The sequence below is a fragment of the Mobula hypostoma genome, chromosome 3, assembly GCF_963921235.1.
Source record: "Mobula hypostoma chromosome 3, sMobHyp1.1, whole genome shotgun sequence".
Lineage (NCBI taxonomy): Eukaryota > Metazoa > Chordata > Chondrichthyes > Myliobatiformes > Myliobatidae > Mobula > Mobula hypostoma.
This window is the reverse complement of record NC_086099.1, coordinates 176,123,895-176,150,113: the sequence shown is the minus strand read 5'-3', so window position 1 is coordinate 176,150,113 and position 26,219 is coordinate 176,123,895. Positions and strand designations below refer to the sequence as shown.

At 38.0% G+C, this 26,219-nt stretch overlaps 1 protein-coding gene across 2 annotated transcripts in view; it reads right to left on the bottom strand.

Annotated features, from left to right (window-relative positions):
* Positions 1 to 26,219, bottom strand: part of mindy3 (MINDY lysine 48 deubiquitinase 3) — a 139,835-nt gene that overhangs the window by 2,725 nt on the left and 110,891 nt on the right. For both annotated transcript variants that reach the window (XM_063044124.1, XM_063044125.1), the window contains 3 exons: positions 16,981 to 17,053; positions 4,832 to 4,919; positions 270 to 341 (listed from right to left, as the gene is read on the bottom strand). In XM_063044124.1, coding sequence (XP_062900194.1) covers positions 270 to 341; positions 4,832 to 4,919; positions 16,981 to 17,053 — 233 coding nt within the window. The remainder of the gene's footprint in view (positions 1 to 269; positions 342 to 4,831; positions 4,920 to 16,980; positions 17,054 to 26,219) is intronic.

The following is a 26,219-nucleotide window of genomic DNA, read 5'->3' as shown; positions in this document are numbered from 1 at the left end:
AGGAACTAAATCACTTTACTAATATTCCTCTGGAACTGTTGACAAAAGTAAGCCTCATGACTATTTGACTCAATTATTTTCTTCAATGAAAGGCTATACAGAAAGAGTTGTTTGGCAGCTCATGTTTTTGCTGTGAGATTAATACAGACAATAAAATCACTATAAGACATAGCTTATGTAACCATTGTGTAACATATTATTTACAAATTCAAACTGATGGCTCCTTAATGTGAAAGGAATTCCAGATTTTTAAGAGTAATTTGGCTCACCTTTTCATTGTGGTTGGACTGCTTCAATCCATTGTAGTGATAAACAGTAAACGATTCTGGAATAGTAGATTCCTGAAAATACAGTACCATTGAATACTTCAATGTAGGTTTTGCACTTTGTTTTCAAAATAGACAATGTAGTTTTTACTTATGATCATATGCACAGATTAAAGCTGATGTTCTTGACAATTCAAAGCTATCCTCATATTATAACTGTTCCTGAGAACTATTCATAATCTTAACTGTTTCTAAATTAGAAATGAACAGAAACACTATATGGGACAGAATCAGAGAAACAGAGGTGATGGGAGAGGAAGCTTCCAGCTACTCTTATTGAGGGAGTGAATCTGCACAATGCTTTCAGCTCCTGTGTGTTGTGGCCGGGGGGGGTGGGGGGGATGTGGTGATATGGAAAGAGATGGTACAGAGGAACATCCAGCTCCCACCTCGTAGAAGATGCTTGTAGCCCTGCAACAGGCAGCAAATCCATCCCCATCCATTCCACTGGCCTCCCAAATACTCGCTCATATATATGAGAGTCTACAATCTAGGAAGATCTGTACAGTGAATTGCTATACATAAACTAAGAAATACCACTCAAAGTTTTTTGCTTTGGATATTTATTTATCTACTAATTTTAACATATGTGGATAATGTCCATCCCTCATTGTTTTGAGAAGACATTGATAAGACAGTTTTCAAGAATGTCTGTAGTGCTTCTGGTGGAGTTAATCCCAAAGTGTTCTTTATTAGGGAGTTCTAGTATTTAGAGCAGGACAGCATTTTACAGTATTTCCATATGAGGATAATGTCTGTTTTGGAAGGAAGTCAGCAGGTAGTGGGTGGCATGGTAACACAGAGGTTAGCATAATGGTATTACAGAAATAGCGTTAAAATCAGGATTTAATTCCTGCCACTGTCTGTAGGGAGTTTGTACATTTTCTCCATGACTGTGTGTGGTTTCCCTGGCGGCTCCTGTTTCTTCCCATATTCAAAAAAATGTAAGGTATGATTTAGAAAGTTGTGGGCATGCTATGTTGACGTTGGAAGCCTGGTGACACTTGTGTGATGCTCAGCACAATCTGCGCTGATGCAAAACTGATGCATTTCATTCTGCCTTATGTAGACTCTTTTTAGTTACAGCATGCATTTTGTCCTTTGCCTCAGCTTTAACAGGTTAGCATTTCATTTTAGGTGGATATGTTATTGCTTCTGTCATGCCATTCCACACTCTTTAACAAACCAGAGTTGATACCTTAACTTGTATAGTAATGTAGAGTGAGGTTGTACTGGGATATTACACTACAGATTCTGGTACGATGCTCTTATGTTGCTGCTGATGGGCCAAAGTGCCTCACTGACGCTCAGTTAAGTTGCCAGAACTGTTATGTATCTATCCTATTTAGTATGTTGGTAGTTCCACACAACACAGAGTCCTCAGTATGAGGAAGGGAAGGACACTGATAAACAGGAAGAAACCTTTTTGTTCATGTTGAACTGATGGCATGAGATTTAATGGGGACCAAAGTCAACATTCAAGAGTCACAAGACTAAATAGTGGGACAAAACATATAAGGGGATAATGATGGAGGATTCTGACACAATCTACATTAGATGTAATGCAGTGAGTATTACTTTACCATTACTTTTGCCTGTCTGCGAACAGCTCACTCAACCTAAGACTCGAATCTCAGATTTTCATAAGATTAACTGGGCTGGGGGAGACGTTGCTGAGTCTAAATTCAGTGCTTAAGGTTAATACTTGTTGGTCCATGTAACTGTATCTATACCTATTCAATTTACTTTGGGGTGAACATTTAAGACAGCTATTTAAGAATCAGATACAAGGTCACTAATAAGCATGCATTTTCATGTATGAAGAAACCAGTTCCCTAAGGTACAAGAAATAGTTTTGATATTTTTTATATTTGATAAACTGGATTTCTTACAGTGCTGGATTAAAACAATGATTAAAATTGTTTATCTTGAGAAAAAACTGTCCCTGCTCTTTATTTCTTTCTTCATAACTTGCCTGAGATTTGATAATTCAGCTTTCTCTTGTCTCCAGTGAAATAAGTAACAGGATTTACAAATCAGTCTACAGTAATGTGTGATCAATACTCTGAAGGAAGAAGGGAAGGAAGGGAAAAGTGAGATTTTGTGATTTTTTGATAAATGTAGAAGACAGAACAGGTTAGTATAAGTGACGCAGCTTGAACTGAATAAACAAAGTTCAATTCAAAAAAGAAGTGTATTTTTAGCTTTGGGAACAGATGGAAAAATATCTGGGGCAATGTAGTGAACTATGTTTAACCCTTTGAAGTGAAAATCTAATGAAATGCAAATTTAACAAAAACAGCTGACCACATTAATTGGGAATATAGTTACTGTATGTTATATTAAAAATAATTTCCCATTTCTCCATGAAGCCTTAAATTATACCTTCCTTAGTTATTAAGTTATGAACTTACAAAGGTTGAAGATTATTTCATTTGTAGGCCTCCAGATGTCAATTTTTGATTATGAACTTCTATCATAGTTAATCATATCATATATTTTGCTGATTCAAAAGTTATCCCTCTCCCAAACAGTATAAAACATGGAGATTAAAAGCTTGGAATTAAAATAAAATTGCCTCAGTTGATCTGAGAACTAGCCTAAATAAAATATCAGGGTTTCTTTAAAAAAGACATTTGTTGAACAGGTTCATATAGTTTTATAGGCACACACTTTATTTCTGTGCCTGCTAAAGCAGAAAAGTTAATACCATCAAGAGTGTATAAGCTGTCTTCGTTTTAGGCTGTTTAGATGTATTCCATATAATTTCATAGGCATCAAGTTTCAAATAATACTCCCACTGCAGACAGATGGCCAACAGGATTTAGGGCACAATGACATAACTAGTAAAGTGACTGCCCGACAATACCCAAGACTGAAGTTGTCTAACCTGTGTGGAGTTTGCACAATCTCTCCAAGGCCACATGGATTTGTTCTGGGTGCTCTGCTTTCCTGTCACAGTCTACAGATGTACTGGTTGGTGGGTAAAATTTGTAATTTGCCCTTGTGTGCAGGGAAATAGTAGAATTTTGGGGAGTGGGAAGTTCATAAGAATGTGAAGAAGAAAAAAACTGGGATTAATGTAGGATTGGTAGATGGTTGGTACAGACTCAGTGGACCGAAGGGCCTGTTTCCACATTGAACCTCTCAATGACTCTTCAGGAGTTGTATTTGCCTTTTGGAGGGACCAAAGTTTCAAGGTTTCAGTTTGGAGATGATGGTAGCATAGGAGGCATGACACGCCTGCTCTTCCCACACTGAAACCCCAAACAGAATTGCACAGGTGAACTATTTATATCAACCTATCTAAATTACATTATCATCATGACTTTACCTTATTCTCACATTTCCTCTTCTGCATTTAAAATATTAAAATTCTCAACACACACTCCCAAGTTAATCCAAAAGCATAGAAACAATATCTGTCCTGCCTTTAAAATTCCAACTCCCCACATAGATTTCACCATTCACTGATAGCGGTGATAAAGAAATTCAGTCATGACATTTGGTAATGGCAGAGTGGAGAATTTCAGAAGTTACTATCGGAGACTTGCTGAGAATGAAAAATTGCAAGGTGTACAAGTATATAACTACCCTTGTGCTGTGATTGTGTGTGTGTGTGTTTGAAACACACGCAGACGCAGGAAAAAAGTGAGAATTCTACACGGACAGCACCTAAGGTGCCAGATAGTTGCTGCTGTGACGCAGAAGCTCTAGTAGCCATTCAGGATGTGTTTGAGTTTCTCATTAGTCTAAAAAACATTCCTGTTCTTAATAGACCATACTAGAGCGCTTTCAGCTGCAGATTCTATAATGGAATCTGCCTCCACCATAGCTGTAGGTAGTATATTTCAAATTCCAACTGCACACTGTGTAAACATTTTCTTCTTCTTTATTTTATATCTGTGAACTCCAGTGACAGTAACTCCTTGATTGTCATTAGTAGCAGGACAGGTTCAAATATTTTGTTTGGGGATTTACGTTTGCATCACTGGAAGGTCAAACTAGTACAAGTTTCATTGCATTACAGCTCCATCAGCATGCTGCAATAGAATGTAAGTCATACAAACATTATAGATGTTTATTTTTTTGAGAGTAAGCTGCATTTCATGGATTTTAGCACCTGAAGGGATATATTAAAGTGTACAACAGCTTCTGGGCTCAGGTTACTTTAGTTTCTGCTGGAACTTGCTCTCTAGAGAGTCAGAACTCCATACAATAATACAACTTCCAACAACACAGCAAGCTTTTCTGCCGACAGTAAGAGTTTGGAGTTTAGCCGAGTATTCCTCAATAAATGAAAGCTATAATTGATTGTTAGGTATGATGGCTGCTCTTCCTTATGCCTTTAACTCCCTACCAAAGCTTTAATCCCTTTTAAGTGATGCATCTGATGGATAGCAACAACAGATGCAATATCATATTTGGAGCAATCAAATATAAACATATGATTTTAAATACTGCACAAATGTTATTTTAGTAAAACGTGAAATCAGATACTTTACCTGCTCAGGAAAAAATTCTTGTAGAAATGTTCCCAATAAAATGATACCTAGTCCTTCTGGGTCTAATTTATTCTTCATAATATTCACACTGCAAAACAGAAAACAACCCATTGAAACAGCCATATGAAACATCAGGCACAGATTATAAACAGTTTCTATTTGTTTCTGACACAAAATATTCAAAAGCACTTGGTGGTTTGGCAAAACTGAAAATGTACATGTTAGAAGTTTTTTGGTTCTCTTTACTTGGAAGCAAGAATGCCAACGCTTGTGAGTGTTTCTACTACCTGCAGGTTACAAATCCGGAGGCTGAGAGTACATCCTCTGCTTGCCTGTTCGAGCGCTACCACTACCTTGAATACTCATTCCCACCAACACGTGATGGCAAGTTGTACCATTTATAAGAAACTATACAGAAGCTCATCAAAGCTCCTCTCACTGTACTTCCCAAATAAATACCTGCAACTCTAGTAGACAATAGCAGCTAGGCTCAAGGCAAGCTGCCTTCAAGTCACACACATGAGAACATAAGAAATAGAAATATGAGAAGATCAGTCAGCCCTCACACCTACTCCCATACACAATGATCACGTGGAAGACTGATTACAGCAATGTGCTTGAGCTGTCAGAAAAGATCTACATGATGGGGAATTGATCAGAAGGAAGGGGTTGTGGAGAAAGCAGGAAACTCAACCACAATAACAGTTGATTAAGAAAAGTGATTGAAATGATTATGCACAGCAGCTAGATCAGAAATTAAAATGAACAAATATATGTAAGTATACCTGCAGATATTTAATTTTGAAAATGGTGATAAGGTTATTAAATATGAAAGTAGTAAGGAAACTAAATTATTCGAGAAATATTGGAAGAATTTCCTTAAAAGCCATGGACATTCAAAATGATGGAGATGTAGGGGCAGTACATTAGGCCATTTGGCCCATTGAGTTTGCTCCACCATTTCATCACGGCTGATCCAATTTCCTCTCAGCTCCAATCTCCTGCCTTATCCCTTCATGCTCTGACCAACTAATAATCTAACAGCCTCTGTCTTAAACATACATAGATTTTGTCTCTACAGCTGCCTGTGGCAAAGAATTTCACAGATCCACCACTCTCTGGCTAAAAATATTCCTCATCTCCGTTCTAAAAGGATGTTCCTCTATTCTGAGGCTGTGTCCTCTGGTCTTAGATGCTCTCATCATAGGAAACATCCTCTCCACATCCACTCTATCAAGGCCTTTCACTATTCAATAAGTTTCAATGAGATCACCCCTCATTCTTCTGAATTCTAGTGAATACAGACCCAGAGCCTAACGTTTTTTATTATGACAAGCCATTCAAACCTGGAATCATTTTTGGGAACCTCCTTTGAACCCTCTCCAGTTTCAGCACATCCTTTCTAAGATAAGGGGCCCAAAACTGCTCATTAAGTGAAGCCTCACCACTGCTTTATGAAGTCTCAACATTACACTCTTGTTTTGTATTCTACTCCTCTTGAGATGAATGCTAACATAGCATTTACCTTCCTCACCACAGACTCAACCTGCAAATTAACCTTGAGGGAATCCTGCACAAGGACTCCCAAATCCCTCTGCACCACAGTTTTTTTGTATTTTCTCTCCATTTAGAAAATAGGCAACCTTTTCATTTCTTCTACCAAAGTGTATGATCATACACTTCCTGACACTGTATTCTATGTCATTTCTTTGCTCATTATCCTTATCTAAATCCTTCTGTAGCCTCGCTATTTCCTCAATACTTGCCCCTCTCTCCATCTTCATACCGTCTGCAAACTTTGCAACAACGTCATTAATTCAATTCCATCATCCAAATCACTGACATGTAAAAAGAATCGGTCCCAACAGACCCCTGGGGACACCACTAGTCAACCAGAAAAGGCTCCTTTTATTCCTACTCTTTGCCTCCTGCCAATCAGCCACTGTTTTATCCATGCTAGAACCTTTCCTGTAATACCACGGGCTCGTAGCCTGCTAGGCAGCCTCATCTGTGGCACCTCGTCAAAGGCCTTCTGAAAATGTAAGTGCACAACATCAACCAATTTTCCTTTGTCTATCTTGCTAAAAATGAGCATTAAAGACAATATGATTTATAGGAGATTTTTTGTGTGAGGAAATAATTATCAAAAATAAGTGAGAGCTAACCACTAAGGCTGGAGACAGGTATATCACCTGTGATAGTCGTGCAAAGCTTTGGAAACAATCCACTGCAAATAAAACTATTAGTTCTAAAACTGAGATAAAATAAGTAGTTTGAAGATGGAAAAGGAGAAGATGGCAGCGTGCGCGGCCACTTCGTTGGTGATGTCTGTTATCTGTCAAGTAGGGGACCGTGCACAATTCTGATTTGATGAAGACATCCATGAGAGTGTGGAGGAACATCTGGAAAACTTCTGAAATGCCCGCTTCGCTGCCGCTGCTACTGTGTGGGAACCAGAATCTTCGGAGCATAAGGCCCCGAAATCCTCGGCTTTGCGTGTTTCAGCGGCTGGGGCAAGGTCGAAGGCGCTCGGCAGAGGATGGCGCTCGGGAGGCTGGTCAGAAGCTTGAAGTTTTCGGACGGATGGATTCAGTGTTGACTGCTTCCAAGGCATCGTCAAGTTGACGGTGCCTGGAGGTTTATGGTAGGGAGTTTCTCCCTTTTGCCGCCACTATCGGGGACTCGGGAGTCAATCGACTCAGGGACTTTTGAAATTTTATTTACCGTGCCCATAGTTTGTTCCTGATCAAATTATGGTATTGCTTTGCCCTGCTGTAACTGTATGTTATAATTATGTGGTTCTGTCAGTGTTAGTCTTTGGTTTGTCCTGTTTTCTGTGATATCACTCCGGAGAAACATTGTATCATTTCCTAAAGCATGTATGCATTTCTAAATGACAATAAAAGAGGACTGAATGTTCTCGTAATCTAAAAAACTAGGGAGGAAAATTTTGAATATAATTTATTGTCTCAGGACCTGCAGGTTCAGTCATTTAAAAAAAAACACTCCTAGTTTCATTTGTATTGAAGAGTAAAACGATCACTCTGCTCCAACTATTCTACAGTTCAAACCTTATCCCATATTTTTGCATAACATTGGTGCCAGAATTAGACCGAAGTTGGCCCTTCTGCCAGTACAAATCTGGTACTATTCAAAACTGTTTGCCTTGCATCGCCTTTTTTGGGAGAAAAACTCAGATCAGGTCATTTGTGCTTAATTTCTTATACAAGCAAAGACAGAAGTAAAAATCCAAAGATTCCACCTGTCAGCCTTAAAAAATTGAACTGCATTGCTCATGAGGTAAAAAAAAATCCACTGATTAAATAGATATATCCTGTATTTGTGCTTGTGTTCGTCTTCCAAAAGATCTTAATTCTGATACTTGAAAGGCAAGCAAATCAAAAGGAAGCTGCATCTAAATTATCTTACAATAACAAAACCACAGTAACAACAATTATAGGTTTAAAGACACAGCTTATATTGCCTTAAAATTTACAGGGACAATGTCGAGCAAAGGTAGAAGCTGATTTTCAAAATGAAAACTTCAATATGAAATAAATGTAAACTTCCCTGCTTTCTTAAACGTATGAGATTTGCATACCATTCATATAACAATCCAGAAACTGAAAACTTAGAAGTCTACTGAGTGCATTCGTCAAGATCTGCGTTTGGTCAGGACTGGGCAAGATGTGGTCATTAACTGAATAGCAGTTGGTAGCGATAATTTGGTTAAAAAATCTTGGACTTTTGTTACACATTTTAAAATAAATTCTAAATCAATCCAATTATTTTGTAACAAGATTTTGTTACTATCGTTCACTAAAATTACTCAGTAAAAGGTCAGTGCTTTAAGACCATTCAGTTGTATAGCTTGCTGATTGAAAGCCTTCAATTTGAATACTTCTGGGAAAATAGTTAACAACACGTTATAATGTAATGCTACACTGAAATTTGAACTGAAGTGGGCATGTGAAATTATTGATATCTACAGCCCACTTGCTTAGTGCTTATTTATGACCATGTTTCATTTCTTTGCTTCAGAGGATACTTGAGTAAGTTTTTAGAAAATTGAGGATGCTTTTTAAGTCTTATCATAGAAAGTCTTGGAATCACGAGCAAGACTCCACCAAAATTAGAAAAAGAGCAAAAAATAGCTCATGCTGAAGACCGGTCAATTCACGCCCTCCTTGTGGCCAGTGATTCTGGAGAGGGCATAAAAAAGGGAAAGTAATCCAAGGCACATTTCAGAAAAGTCTATAGTGGACCATTGATAAATACACCATAAAATGCTAGATTGAATTGCAAAGAAACAAAAAACTTCAATTCCATTAGTCAGTCTTAAAATTCAGTGATTTCTCATCCATTTAATATTGTTACATCCATTAATGTTTGTCTATTGCAGATTTATCCATGTTGTCTTGAAAATTATTACATCTTACAATGATACCACCTTAAAGTAAACCAATCCATCTCTTATCCCAGTACAAAGAGTTTGCAGTTTAGATACACACTCATATTTGCATCTACATAAAATCATATGCTTTTTGTTTCTGAGCTTACATCTGTGATGAATATTTCTTGAGGATCCAATGTATACCATTCATTTGGTAAACACTTTGATAGAATTATTTTTACTATTCTCCATTCTAAACTATATACACTATTATATCCTTTCCAATCTCAGTTATCAAAAGCTAACCAGGCAGGGTACAAAACTGATAACTTTTTTTTGATGCTTTTAATTTCCAGAATAAAATTAGTTCTAAAAAAAATAAAATTCACATCTTGTTCATTCAGAAGGGGGATATTTCTGTTACATTATAATGCCCATACCTGTGTCCATCCAACATTTAGACACTTGAAATGCCCAGAATTGTAAGTTAATTTACAAAACAAACTTAGAAATAGCTTGAACTGATAAAGCCCAACAAATGAACAACTCTAAAATTGTAACCTGAGACTTGAGGAAAAGGCAGCACTTTGTGAGTAGAAAGAAATGAGACTTTTTTTTTCTGAATATAAGGCAGAAGTGCATCAAAAGGCTTAACTTTTTTTGTTGTATCTGTTGTCTATTTAATATTGAGTAATATTGCAAACATATTATTTGAAGTATTCTTCGTTGTTTACATAATGTATTACTGGTTATATGTAAAAGTGCGTAAACGGCATTTGTCATTACTTTGCCACATCATACATACACACCTCACTTAAAATAAAAACAAAGTTAGACTCACATTCCCAGCTACCTGTTTCCTTTTAATTAGTTTTATGTTTCGGATTTACAAAATATAATCGCGGCAACGAGGAAGTTTTAAACTAACCTGAGACGATTACTTACTTGTTGAAGCGCAGCAAGATGTTCAAGTTTTTAAAAAGTGCAGCAAAAAACAATTAAAAAATACAGCACAACGCGTACTTCTTTGGGAAAGGACAGACACAGCTGAGTTAAAAAATAAGGCTGAAAACAGACATATTCATAGATTTGTAAACAGTGAGTACGGGTGATAATCATAAATTTTTTAAAAAGCAGAAATGGGTGGCTACATCATGAAGATTGACATGTATGATTGCACAAGAGATGACTGAATGTGGTATACTGAGCGAATTCAGCAGTACTTTGAAGATAACGAAATAGCCAATGAGAAGTGAATGCCAATTTTGCTGAGCACATTGGATTTAAAGGCATAGTTTGCTTAGAAATCAAATTGCTCCAACCAAACCAGTCAAAATGAGCTTTGCTGATATTGTGAAAGTAATGCAGGAACATTTAGAACCAAACATATTGCTGATTGCAGAATGCTTTAGGTTTCATAAGTGGAATCAAAAGGAAGGAGAGTCCATTTCAATACACATGGCTGAATTGAAGTTGTTGTTTGGTCAGTGAGGAGCTTAATGATGCACCGAAAGATTGTTTAGTTTGTGAAATCTTATACAGAAGTATTCTAACTGGAACTCCTAACTGAAGCACAACTTAGTGAATGAAAGTGAGCATGAATAAAATTGCAGTGTCTAAACAGAAAGTGGCCTGGCTGAACAAATTGTGTTACTGCTGTGGCAGGGGCTCACATACACCAGACCAGTGCAGGTTTAAAGGTGAAATTTGCAGAAAATGCAACAAAGCGGGACACATACAAACAGCACGTCAGGCAGACAAAAATGAGTGGACTGCCTAGGGAAGAGAAATAGACAGAATGTCAAGTTGCAGTTTCAAAAAAGGTACTAATCTGCATGCTGTTGATAGTCTGAGGGACATTGGACAGCGTGGCCTTGAGATTTATAATATGAAAACTTACAGAAAAGTAAATTGACTTACACCTGAAGTGAATGGCAAATTAATTAAAATGGAACTGGACACCAGCTTGGCTGTTTCAGTCATTCCACAAAATGAGTTTAAATGGCATTTCAAAGATACTGAACTCAAGCCTGCAGATATCCAACTGAGAACTTACACTGGAGAAAAGATAACTCCTGTGGGAATGACATTAGTAACAGTAAAATATTGCAACAAGCAAGCCACATTGGGCTTGAATGTGGTAAAAACAGGAAGGCCAGCATAGTGGGAGAATGAGTGGCTTAGATAAATACAACTTGATTGGAGATCCATCCACCATTTGCATGCCATATGCCCTGTAATTGAGCCAGCTGAAAGTGAATTAAGACAGAATGATGCCACAGCAGTGTTCAAGGATGGTATTGGAAAATTCAAGCATATCAAGGGTAAAATAGCACTGTGAAAATATCACATCTAATTTTTACAAAGCTCGTCTGGCTTCTTATACCATTCGCAATATAGTAGCTAGTGAGCTAGATCACATTGAGGCTGAAGGAGTGCTTTCCAAAGTTGAGTGGAGTCCATGGGCGACACCAGTGGTCCCAGTAGCCAAAAAGAATGGGTCTGTCAGGATCTGTTATAATTTTAAGGTCAACATCAACCCAGTGCTGAAAGCACACCAATACCTTCTGCCCAGGATAGAGGATATCTTTGCAAAGTTTTGTGAAGACATTTCAGCAAAGTGGACTTTGCTGAGACCGACTTACAGATCGAGATGGAAGAGAATCCTAAGTACTTAGTCATAGTCATAGTCATACTTTATTGATCCTGGGGGAAATTGGTTTTCGTTACAGTTGCACCATAAATAATTAAATAGTAATAAAACCATAAATAGTTAAATAGTAATATGTAAATTATGCCAGGAAATAAGTCCAGGACCAGCCTATTGGCTCAGGGTGTCTGACCCTCCAAGGGAGGAGTTGTAAAGTTTGATGGCCACAGGCAGGAATGACCTCCTATGACGCTCTGTGTTGCATCTCGGTGGAATGAGTTTCTGGCTGAATGTACTCCTGTGCCCAACCAGTACATTATGTAGTGGATGGGAGACATTGTCCAAGATGTCATGCAACTTGGACAGCATCCTCATTTCAGACACCACCGTCAGAGTCCCGTTCCATCCCCACAACATCACTGGCCTTACGAATGAGTTTGTTGATTCTGTTGGTGTCTGCTACCCTCAGTCTGCTGCCTCAGCACACAACAGCAAACATGATCGCACTGGCCACCACAGACTCGTAGAACATCCTCAGCAACTTCTAACCATAAACACTCACGAAGGGCTTTATTACTATAATAAGCTTGTTTCTGGAGTAGCATCTGCACCTGCACTCTGGTGAAAGCCACGGACCCAGTGCTGCAAAGCTGCCCAGGCTCTCAGTGTTACCTGATTACATTATTATCGGCAAGAATGACAAAGAAGTATCTCCAAAATCTCAAGACAGTGTTAAAAAGATTAGAAGATTATGGCTCAGAGTACAACTCCATAAGTGTGAATTCATTAAACCAAGCATCAATGTGGCACAAGGATTACTTACACAGTGTGCTGAGAAAATACAAGCAGTGGTGGAGGACCAGTCACAGTTGCGGTTCTTTTTAGGATTTGTCAACCACTATAAGAGGTTCCTGTCAAACTTGGCCACTGTGCTCTACCTCTTGAACCCATTACTATAGATTGAAAAGAAGTGGCAATGGACAACAGAGCAGTGTGAAGTGGTTTTCCAAAAAGTAAAGGAAATAGTGACTTTAGACACTGTATGTACACACACACACACACACACACACACACAATCATGATTCACATCGTCCAGTGAAGCTTGCTATGCACTGTTCAGGATACCATCACGTCCAAAAGAAAGGTGTTGAAAGCTGTCAGAACCAGAGTCAACTCCTACAATCAACATGGAGGAGGTCCCAGAAACTGAGACTGTTTCACAGCCACAAGTCTCTCCTACCAGGTAGAGAGACCCTTCCTTGTCAGGAATGACGTTATCCCACAAGAGTAAGAAATCCTCCTCAGCAATTATATCTTTAGGTTTGAATGGGACAATTTAAAATTTACTATGCTGTAATTGTCTATATAGTAGTTGTATTATCCAGTATACTGTGCGTTATACATGAATGCATGTGTATATATCTATACGCACACACACAGTTGCAAGAAAAAATTTGCAAACCCTTTTCAATTACCTATTTTTCAGCATTAATTACTCATAAAATATGGTCTGATCTACATCTAAGTCACAATAATAAACAAACATAATCTGCCCAACCTAATTAACACACAAATAATTGTACTTCTCGTGTCTTTATTGAACACATTGTTTAATCATTCAGTCCAGGCTGGGAAAAGTATATGAACCCTTGTACTTAATAGAACCACCATTAGCAGCAATAACCTCCACCAAATGTTTCCTGCAGCTGCTAATCAGACTTGCACGATGGTGAGGAGGAATTTTAGACCATTACTCCATACAAAACGGTTTCAGTTCATCAATATTTCTGGGATACTTTGCAAGAACAATCCCCTTCAGGTCATGCCACAACATCTCAATTGGAATAATGTCTGGACTCTGACATGGCCATTCCAAAACATAAATTTTCTTCTTTTTAAACCATAGTGTTGTTGATTTACTCTTGAGTTGTGGATCATTGTCTTGCTGTATCATCCAACTTCTAGTAAGCTTCAGCTGATGGACCGCTATCCCAATATTCTCCTGTAAAATGTCTTGATACAAGTTTGATTTCATTGTTCCCTTAAGCTGTCCAGGTCCTGAGGCAGCAAAGCAGACCCAAACCATGATTCTCCTTCCACCATGTTTCACAGTTGGGATGGGATTTGGTACTGGTGCGCAGTTCGTTGTTTCCTCCAAATATAGCGGTGTGCATTTCTACCAAAAAGTTCAACTTTCATCTCATCTGTCCATAGAACATTGACCCAGAAGCACAGTAGAACATGCAGATGGTCTTTCGCAAACTTGAGACAGGTGGCAATTTCTGTTTTTTTGGAGAGCAGTGGTTTCCTCCATGGTGTCCTTTCATGAATAACATTTCTTGTTCAGTGGTTTTCTTATAGTGGACTCATGAACAGAGACTTCAGTAAGTTCTAGAGATTTCTCCAGGTCTTTTGCTGTTACCTTGGTTTTTTTTTTACACCTCCTTCAGTATTCATTGATTGGAACATCTGACTCCAAATAGGTTTTGTAGAAGGCATTACCCTAGAGGTTCACATACTTTTTTGAACCTGAACTGTGATTGTTTGAATGGTGTACTTAGTACTGATGAGAAAAAGCACAATTGTTTGAGTGTTATTAGTTTAGGCAGATTGTGTCTGTCTATTATTATGACTTAGATGAAGATCAGACCACATTTTAAGAATAATGAATGCAGGAAACCAGGTAATTGTAAAGGGTTCACAAATTTTTTTTGCAACTGTATATAAGTTGAGATGCATTCTATATTAAGTTGAACCTGTAGCCAAGCAGGGATGAGAGTTGTGTATTTAATATTTCAGTAATATTGCAAATATATTGTTTGATTAAACATTCTTTGTTGTTTACATAATGCATTGCAGGTTATATGTGAAAGTACATAAATGGCAAGTGTCATTACACCACCACATCATACATCTTGCTAAAGTAAAAAAACAAAACACATACATTAATTCTTGGCTCTGTGTTTCCTTTCAATTCGTTTTTTTTATATTTTAGGGTTACAAAACATAACAGTGTCCAAAATAATTTGGATTAGCTGAAGTAAAAGTCTTTTTCAGTATTTGGGAAATACTGGAAGGCATTGGCTAAATTTTAAGAGATGTCTGAGGCTTTTTTTTCCCACGGCATGGTAGGTGTCTGGAAAGCACTGCCAAGGCCGGTGGTGAAAGCACTACCAGGGTATGATAGCGACATGATAATGACATTTAAGAGGCATTTAGACAGATGCATGGAAAGGCAGGGAATAGATTGATTTAGACCATGTGCAGCTTATATTAGCATCATGATCAGTGCAGACATGACGGGCTGAAGGGCCTGTTCCAGGGCTGTAGTGTTCTATGCAAATTCCTGATGTCATTTTTTTTTGTAATTATAAGTTTCCTCTTTTATACAGATATTTTGATTTGACACCTAGCTTAGAGCACTTTTAAAAGTTTCTAACCTTACTTTTATTCTCAATGGCATATCATACCATTATAAATCATCACACCATGCTTACTCCTTTTTCTCAAGCCCCCAACATATCCATACGTATAGCAACATACATTAATGAGAACAGTAATATTGGTAAAAACAAAATAAACAGTACTGGTAAAAAGATGGTCACAATAACAGCTTGGCATATTTTTCATGAAAGTTAATTAGAGCTATATCAAGGGTTTTATATGCTATACTTCAGCAGCTTCTCTGTTACATCGCCCTTTCCTGTTAATCCCAAAGTATCTTATTCAGCAAACTATTTAATAATTCAATGCCTGGAATTAAGTAACTCAATTACATTGGACATGCTTTGTTTAAAATACAATTTGAATCCTAACTGATAATTTTGCATATGTATCTTCTAATTAAGAGCTGTCATTGGGACAAATATTGACAAAACATTTATTTCAAATCTATGACTTCACCTGAAATACTTCTATCGCAAGATTGTGAAAACAAGCGTCACACATGATGATGTTGCCTTGTTTGGTTTAGCGAGCTTTGTCAAGAATTTGGACACTTTGTTACATATTTCCATATTGGCAGGCTACTATGCAAGTTTAAAAGCTTACAGGCACTATGCACACTGCTGTATTAAATCACAAGTAACGCCTTTATTAAACTCTCGTTAAACTGTGGTACTTCTATTATTACACATATTGTTAACCTGTCTCTCCAACATACCACTCATCTGATGAGAAGCAAAGCTGACTTATTCAAAGTTGAAATGTACTAAATTTTCATAAAAGTTATCCTACATGAAAGTGACGATCTTTATATTATAGAAGCAATCAAGCTATCGAGGCTACAACATACATCTTCAATAAATTCTTCAACATTTCAACATTTTTGATGTAAAAAGTACATTTTGTATCCTATCTATTGCTGAGAGAAATTTAGAATTTACAGTAATGTCAAGAGTGCAGCCAAGAGCAAAAATGGAATGAGAATCATTCAGCTAGAACACAGAATTTCCTTTCTTGGAACTCATTAGCCACCTGAAACGTACATAGTATGCTGTGCTTGAGAAGGGTTTTTTTTTGATTGAATTATGATTACAGGGTTGCATTAACAAAAAATCTTTAAACCAAAACAAAGTGGGAGCAAAACTGAACCAGAAATTAGTAAGAGCTTTAATCTTAATCTCAGTTATGTTTGATCTTTTGTGGTACATTCTTTTTTTTTAGGATCAGAAGAAAAGTACAGTTTTGCAGTTTATTTTAGTAAATAACACACTAGATAAATAATGAAAATGTAATGAATGTGTATCAGAATTTTTAGGTGTTAAGCCATTATTTTGGTCTGAAGTACACGGATCATGGATAAGAGTAATCCTATTGGGATGGCGGTAAATAGCCAAAACATTGCTAATGGAGCGGAAGATTCCCTGCAAGGAGGTATGGTAGAAGAAACCACCAAGATGAATGCTGGACTCTGGTTAAAAATAATGCATTTGTGTAAAAAAATTAATATTACTATACAGTTAAGTCAAAATATTCATGCATGCATCTATATTGCCGATTAATATGAAAAACTGTCAGAAATGTAAAGGGAAAACTATAATTTTATTTTTGTTACACACTATAAAGGAAGCTTTTCAAAATCATAACAACACAGAGAACACATACTATTCAGGTTCTGACACCAGATCCAAGGCTCTCATCACATCTTCCAGCAGTGTGTCTGGTATAAATCCATTATCTGTAATGGAACAAGAAAAACCTTTGATTTAAAAACCTCAGAAACTTTGCAATGATAGATACAAGAAACAGTTCATTATTTGAGGAAGATCAGAATTCTGAAACTTAGCACTTTTGCTTGCTGTATGTTGCAATAAATGTTAGGAGTGTCAAGCATTTATAACCAGAATTAAATCTCTGTCAGTTTTGCACATATAACTTGTACTATTATTGCTTATAAGCTTTATCATCCAAGAAATGATTCAGCATAACTCTTCTAAATCAATGTAACACTTTAACCTTCAGAACATGAATGGAGATTCATTGAACGGCAAACCTGCAAGATCCCAAGAGTGATACAAAGCTAGTCCACAGCTGGTTTCCAATTATAGATATTCCTATACTTAATATTCAGGCAATGATGCACACACATTTGTGTACATATGTGGCACATATGTACAGGAAGTGACATTATCGTTCACAGAAACAGATCACGTTTTCATATGGATATATTTATTTAATTGGCTTTGCACATGTAGAAAGCTCATGGTGAGGAATTGCATGGGGTACTGAAGCTTAATTCCTGCAATTACATTCAGCACATTAACTTGAATTAGCCTTCACTCTTAAAATCAATGTTTTCAAAAAACTTCCTTTCATTACTTCTTTGAATAATTAATGCAATTGATCCTCATTTCTCATTGAACTGGCCTAGCAAGACACTCTGCACAAGGGCAATTATGAATGGACAACAAATGTTTACTTTGTCACCAAGGTCCAGAGCCCAAAAAATGAATGAAGTTAATGGAGGGATGTAATGGGCAAGAACCTAGTTCAACAAAACTATACCTGATAGCTACACAAAAACTATGCTCATGTCTTAGATTTCTCAGACCCTGTAGGTGGACATAAATCCCATGGCTTTTTTTGGGCATTGGGTGCTTCCTCCTAGTGCTCTGGTAATATGTGCTTCATCTCTCACATTATCACATCCCCAAAATGTGCAAAATGCAGTCGCTACAAAAGTGACTACTGTATAAAAAGTTTCTAATTTCTATTGGCCTGTTGTTCTGAAGATATTTTCACTTTTTCTCTTACAAAATTTAAATGCTGTGCATCCAGATTCACCAAACCAATTACACTTGTACCAGTATCTTTGCATACCAGATGCATTACTCCTAAAGATGTACATAGCAATCTTAAATTACCAAAGGGATGATGCCTTCCAGTCATTATAATTAATAGCATCAAATGTTTTCTTTCTTGCTATTTCAATAAAAAAATACCAAAAGGTGACTTGGTCAGTGACTATTTCAGTCATACTTTCTGCATGCCTTTTATTATTGCTCAGCTTTAATCTCCTCAAGCATCACATAGCCCTCCTACTTTTTTTACTGTGCTGAAGTTAAGAGGTAACAGAGAGCGCTCAGCCATGTCTACTCAACAATGAACTCCCTACCAATATTTGTTCTTACCAGTAATACAAGCTGTGAAACAGCCCTATGCTGTTCATATGGCAAATGTCTCTTAAGCTAACTACTGGCACTTTTAACGATCAAGGAAGTTAACAGAACAATGACATTTCAAATTGAAGTCATAAACTATGGCATTAAAGAAAACAAAATATTCAAGAGGCACAGTAGGAATAAGAGAGGGCTATGTGTTGGAATAGGAAATATGATTAAGTTAAGAATTCAGCAACCACTTATCCTTCTTTCCATTCTAATTATTCATCTTTTTTCAATATGTTGGAATGAAATACATTTTTATCAGAAGATGCTGCACAATGTGTTCAACTACATACGCACTTCAAAGGTGACAAGATGACAATTTCTGTATTGTTGGGATGTTTTGCAACTTATTAAACTTTTCCTGTTAATCAATGCTCAATGTTTGATGTTTGATGTTCTCAAGACTATTAGGTAACCAGTAATGAAAACATTACATTCACTATCCATAATTTTGGTTTACTGGATTGTAAATGAGTGAATTTGCCAGAAACCCTTTTAATGTTGAAGTTAAATTAGATCTTCCCTAGTTTTCAGAACTATATTAATCTGAAAAATCCAGAATTAACAGAGTGGTGGAAAAGCACACACATATCGTCAATAATTATTTGTAATGTTTGCAATGATCATTTTTGGTATAATCAATCAAATTAAATAAATTATGCTTTTCAAGTGATTATCTGCAAAGCTCTTACAATATTACTGATGAAGTGGGAATGCAATTGGAAGTGTTCTGATCTAATGCTATCAACAGGGTTCAAGGTCAAAAGTATTGGTGACACAAAATGCTCACGAAAATGTTACGACTCACCCATTAAGTAACATTCAGCTTAGTCGCTGATAACTTGAGACTTAAGAAATTATTAAATTAAATAGGAAACACTGGGCATTTATGATGGTACCTTCCTTCCAGAAACTTGTGTAAGGAAGACTGAGTACTGCTATAATACAAGAAAACTGTTTTTATTGTGCAACTTCTAAGAAAGCAGGACAAATAGGTCTTACAGCATCTTGAGCCTGCTCTGCTCATAATAATGCCACAATTTATTGCATTGTATTTCTTTGCTAATTCTTATACCCTCTGATTCCCACTGTACTCAAAAAATTATCAAGCTCAGACTCTAAAGTTTTTCAACTGAGTATTTATAACACTGTAAGGTGAAGGAATGAAATTGATTTCTTTTTGCTCAACCCTAATTAGCATTTTAGGATAATAGTTTTTACCCTGTCCAAGTTTATTGTCATCTGACTGTACATACTGAGGCTTGCAGTAAGATGGCAGTGTGCCTGGTCGTAGCAGACTCTCTGGTCCAGACAAAGGTGCAATTGTTTTTCCTTTACGTCTTTTTTATGATCACAAGACACTGCTGGATATCAAGAACACCAGGCAATGCAGGTCTACCCCACTAGCAAGTTGCTTGTTAGTGAAGGAGCTGGACTTGTTGCAGACTGTGTTGCCGCTGACTAGAGGAAAGTGTTGGAGGCAGTGCGCAGTCCAACACACCGTGCAAATCACCGTCTTGGACAATTCTCTTGTGATCGCAAGACCCTGTTGAACATTGGTAATGTATAATACTGCAAGTCCGATTCACTGGTTCATGGACTAGAACAACAGTGTGTTTGCCTTTGTTTGGCTCATATCCAGGTAGCCGTCCAAATGTCTTTTGAACATTCTAACAGTACTTGCTAACAGTACTCTAACTCTAGTTTTCTCTGGCACCTCATTCCATTTATCTATCTTTCTCTGCGTGAAAAACTTGCCTCTCAGTTCCCCTTCAAATCCTTCCCTTCTCACCTTTAATCAATGTCCTCTAGTTTTAAATTACACTACCATGGGAGAAAAAGAAAGCGGATTACCCAGTGCATCAATGCTCCTTATGATTTTACAAGCTGCATAGCCTCGGTTAGTGCACAGACCAGGATCTAATGCCATGGAGTCGCCTATTGCAGCTGCCCAGATGAGATGCACAGCAAGCGTCCATGCTGTGTTGCGGGCTGGACCCTCCCATGGCTGCTGCCCTTCAGTGTATACTCTGTGGAAGTCAAGCTGGATTGCATTCACCTGGGGCTGCATGACCGCATGATGATTGGACTGCCAACTGCTTCTTCTTGCCAACAACATCAATCAGCAGGACATGACACACAGGAACTTGGGGTATTCTTTTGTGACTGTATGTTTACTGCTATCGTAATTATATGTGCTATGTGTGCTTTGTGCTGTGTAGGACAATAGGCACGGTGTTTTGCACCCTGGCCCCACAGGAATGCTCTTTCGTTTGACAGCATTCACAGGTATTCATGTATGGCTGAATGACAATTAAACCTGAACTTGATATATACAAACATGAGAAATCCAAAGCAACATATACAAAGTGCTGGAGAAACTCAGCAGGCATTTTTCCCTGGACCACAGTGCACCCACAAAACATATATCATACACAGCACATATAACAAAATATTACCATTAATTAAAATGTAACCCAACAGGCATACAGTGTGCAGCACACATAAACAGTAAACAGCTCGCTATCCTAGTAATGAGACTTCGGTGGTGGCAGGGTATTCATTAGTCTCACAGACTGAGAAAAGAAGCTGTTACTCAGCCTGATAGTCCTAGTCCTGATGCTCCTGTCCCTCCTTCCTGATGGTAGTGGGTCTTAGAGATTGTGGGATGGGTGGCCAGGATCATCAACAATGCTTCGGGCCATTTGTATACAGAGTTACAAAGAATCATCATATACTATGCATCCTACCATAGACCTTCCTAGAGGAAACAGACTCTCTGGAAAGTTAAACTTATACAGCACTATAGCACAGCAACAGGCTCTTTGGCCCATCTTGTCCACACCGATCCATTAATATGACTAGTCCATCGATCTGCACCTTCCATACCTCTCACATCAATGTACTTACCCAAACTTCTCTTAAATGTTGAAATCAATCTGTATCCACCTGCTGACAGTTCGTTCCACATTCTCAGTGAAGAGGTTCATCCTCAAGTTCCCTTTCCCTTAAATATTTCATCATTTATCCTTAACCTATAACCTGTAACCTATATTTCTAGTCTCATCCAAACTCAGTAGAAAAAGCCTCTTGCATTTACCCTATCTCTATTCCTATACCTAACATCTACCTTGTTAATCCCCATTTCAAAAAGATCACTCTCAATCATCTAAACATGCAGGAATATGGGTAAACCTCACTGAGTCGCTCATAACAGGAACTCTCTCATACCAGGAAATAAACTGGAAACACACACAAAAAGCTGGACAAACTCAGCAGCCCAGGCAGCATCTATGGAAAAGAGTAAACAGTTGAAGTTTTGAACCAAGACCCTTCATCAAGACTAGAAAAAAAATGGTGAGAAGACAGAGCAAGAAGCCGGGGGGGGGGGGGGGGAGGATCCCATTGGAGATGACAGAAGTTACGAAGAACTATGTGCTGGCCATGGAAGTTAGTGGGGTAGTAAGTGAGTAAATGAGGACAAGAGGAACCCTATCCCTGGTGGGGTGGTGGGAGGATGGGGTAAGGGAAGACATGCATGAAATGTAAGAGATGTGGGTGAGGGCAGCATTAATGGTGAAGGAAGGAAAGCCCCTTTCTTTGAAGAAGGAGGACATCTCATTCGTTCTGGAATGAAAAGCCTCATCTTGAGAGCAGATGTGGCGGATATGGAAGAACTGAGAGAAGGAGGGATGACATTTTTTCAAGGGACAGGGTGGGAAGAGTTATAGTCCAGGTAATTGTCTCTAGAGATAGAGACAGAAAGATCGAGAAAGAGGATGAAGGTGTCAGAAATGGACCAGGTAAATTTCAGGGCAATGCTTTACTGTGCCAGCAATAAGGATTCAATTCCTGCTATTGTCTGTAAGGAGATTTTCCCTGTGGCTGTGTGTGTTTCCTCTGGATGCTACAGTTTCTTCCCACATTGCAAAGTCATAGAGGGTAGGGTAGTAAGTTTTAGGCATATTGCATCACCACCAGAAGCAATGCAAAACTTTCGGGCTGCCCAGGCACGTTCCCAGCCTGTATTGGCCACTGACATAAACGATGCATTCTCACTGGATGTTTTGATATACAGTTGCAAGAACAATTTTGGGACCCTTTGCAATTACCTGATTTTCTGCATTAATTACTCATAAAATGTGGTCTGATCTTCATCTAAGGTTACAATAATAGACAAACACAATCTACTTAAACTAATAACACACAATTGTATACCTTCTTGTCAACACGGAGTACACAAGTTAAACAATCACAGTCTAGGTTGAAAAAAGTATGTGAACCTCTGAGCTAACGCTGTCTATAAAAGGGATTCGGAGTCAGGTGTTCCAATCAATGAGATGAGATTGGAAATGTGGGTTATAGAGGATGCCCTGCCCTACAAAAAAAACACACACAAAATCAGGTTACTGACAGAGTCTGCTCTTCTCAAGAAAGATCTGTTTATGTGCACAGACGTCTATCAAAACAACTTTCAGAGGACCCTAGAATAAGAATTGTAGAGATGCGTGAAGCTGGAAAAGGCTACAAAAACATTTCTAAAGACCTGAGTGTTCATCAGTCCACAGTAAGAGAAACTGTCTACAAATACAGGAAATTCAGTACTGTTGCTGTCCCTAGGAGTGAGAAACCTACAAATATCACACCAAGAGCACAATGTGCAATGCTGAAGGAGGTGAAAACAAACTCAAGGGTTAACAGCAAAAGAACTGCAGAAATCTCTAGAACTTGCTAACATGTGTCCACCATAAGAAAAACACTGAACATGATTGGTGTTCAGGGAAAGACACCACGGAGGAAACCACTACTCTCCAAAATAAATTGCTGCACGTCTCAAATTTGCAAAAGACCACCTGGTTGTTTCACACACTTCTGAGAAGATGTTCTGTGGACAGATGAGACAAAAGTTGAACTTTCTGGGAGAAATGCACACTGCTATGCTTGGAGAGAAAAGGGCACTGTACACAAACACCAAAACCTCATCCCAACTGTGAAGCATGGTGGAAGGAGCATCACTGTTTGGGGCTGGCTGCGCTGTTGCTTCAGGACTTGGGCGGCTTGCAATTGTTGAGGAAACAATTAATTCAAAATTGTATCAAGATATTTTACAGGAGAATGTCAGAGTTGCAGTCTATCAGCTGAAGCTTAGTAGAAGTTGGTTGATCCAAGAAGACAATGATCCAAAACACAAGAGTAAATCAACAACAGAATGGTTTAAAAAGAAGAAAATTCATGTTTTGTAACGGCTAAGTCACAGTCCAGATCTTAACCAAAGTGAGATACTGTGGCATGACCTGAAGAGGGCTGTTCATGCAAGGTATCACAAAAATATTGATAAACTGAAAGAGTTTTGTATGGAGGAATGTTCTAAAATTCCTCCTCATTGTTGTGCAAGTCTGATCAGCAGTTATAAGAAAAGGTTGGTGGAGGTTATTGCTGCTAAAGGAGGTTCTACTAGCTATTAAATACAAGGTTTTACATAAATTTTCCAGCCTGGACAGTGAATGAGTTTAATCCGTTCAATAAAGAAATGAAAGTACAATTGTTTCCGTGTTTCTAAGTTTAGGCAGGTTACGTTTGTCTAATATTGTGACTTAGATAAAGATCAGATCAAATATTATGAGTAATTAATGTAGAAAACCAGGTAATTGCAAAGGGTTCACAATCTTTTTCTTGCAACTGTACACGTGACAAATAAAGCTATCTATCTAGCTTCAAACAACTCCAATTGTCTTCCCACCTTTCAATTTTCAAAACACTTGAGTTTTTCAAAAACATCGTTGCCTAGCTTAATCTGCACTAATCCCCACTCACTCATCATCCCTGTGCTTGCTATACATCAATTCCCAATCTTCCCCAATGATTTTTTCCTCTTTTCAAATGCCACAGGACAGTTTTCAGCTGAAAGCTGTGTGAAAAAGTTGCCCCACAGGTCGCTGTTAAATTTTCCCCCTCACCCTAAATCTACACACCCTAGTTTTAGTGTTCACTACTCTGGGAAAAAGACCAATATATGGGTCTCATAACTCCAAACATTTCTATAAGGTCGATCCTCATTCTGCAATGTTCCAAGGAATAAAGATCCACCATGGTCAACCTCATCTCTATAACTTAGGCCCTTTAGTCTGGCAACATGCTCACTATAACTCATTTCTGCAAAACTTCCAGTAAAATCACATCTTTCCTATAACAGAGTGACCAAAATTATACACAGCACTCCAAGTGCAGCATCACCAATGATTCATACAACTGCAACATAATGAACCAACTCCTATACTCATTATCCTGACTGACAAAGGCCTGTGTGAACTAGACTGATGAACACTTTATTCACCATCCTGTCTGTGATGCCACTTTCAATGAACTTTCCAAAATCCATCACCTCACTCTTATTTATATTGACATCCATTTGCCTCAAGCTACTTCCTTAGCTGATCAAGATCCTCCTGAAACCTATAAGTATATAAAAAAAAATTAAACCACCACCTTCCGCCTTCCAACTTTGAGAGAATGTTAAATCCACCTTAGTGGGTCTCCATCTTGCCTACTTCCAAACTGCTCACTATTTCACACATCCTGTTTTTCATTTTTATTTTACTGGTAAGTGGCAGTTAAGTGTTAAACAGTAGAAATAGAAATTTATGCTGCAGGAGGTGGTTATCTGATATTGAGTCTCTGCCATTAATATACGTGTAAGATGTGACCAGCACCTGGTGCTCTGTACTGGATTTGTATCAATTTACATCAATGCTCTGATGCTGGTGTTTCACAGCTGGATAGCTCAAGTGTACAGTACTGTGTAAAAGTCTTAAGGCACATATATTCATATAAACATGAGAAAGTGTTTATATATACATACAGCTAGGGTACCTTCTGCATGGTACTGTAGTAATTTTATGTCATGCACTGCACTGCTGCCTCAAAAGAAAACATTTCATGACATATGTGAGTGATTATAAAGCTGATTCTGATAAGAGTCTTTCCTGTAGACTGAGAGTGGGAAGAGGAGAACCATAGCTGGGAAAAGGGGAAGGAAGAGTGAAGCGCCAGAGAGATCTTCTGTATGATCAATAAACCAATTGTTTGGAATTAAACAGTCTCAGGGCAGGGTGTGTCTGCACTTGTGCACCGCTCCCCCCGACATCCTCCTCTGCCATCCATCCCATAACCCTCCCATGACACTCCACCCTCATCATTCCCAACATCATGTGCTCCCACCAGATTTACAACCTCTCCGTTCCACGTTGACAAATACAGTACTGTACGTTGTCTCAGGCACCCCAGTTATATTATATATCTAAGACTTTTGTACAATATTCTATATCACATTTACCATATTAATTCTTCTAGAAGACTTCAATGTGCAAAAACATCTGAATAAGGGTCTAGTATTAAATGAGGTTACTTAATATCTAAGCACCATGTTTTTCATTGTGGATGAACTGTAAGGTGTGAAACTCATGGATTAACGACCTACAGTTCAACAGGATTAGAAAATTAATGTCACTAGATGCTATTTAAAATTTAACGACTAAAACCAGGCACAAAGGAGGGGGAGAAATAACACCACAGCAGAACAGAAGTTTCATGATGCTCATAAAATCCACAAAATCTACTGCTCTGTTCTTTCACATTCTGAGTGTAACTAGAAGAATCAGTTAATAGATACCTTTGAAA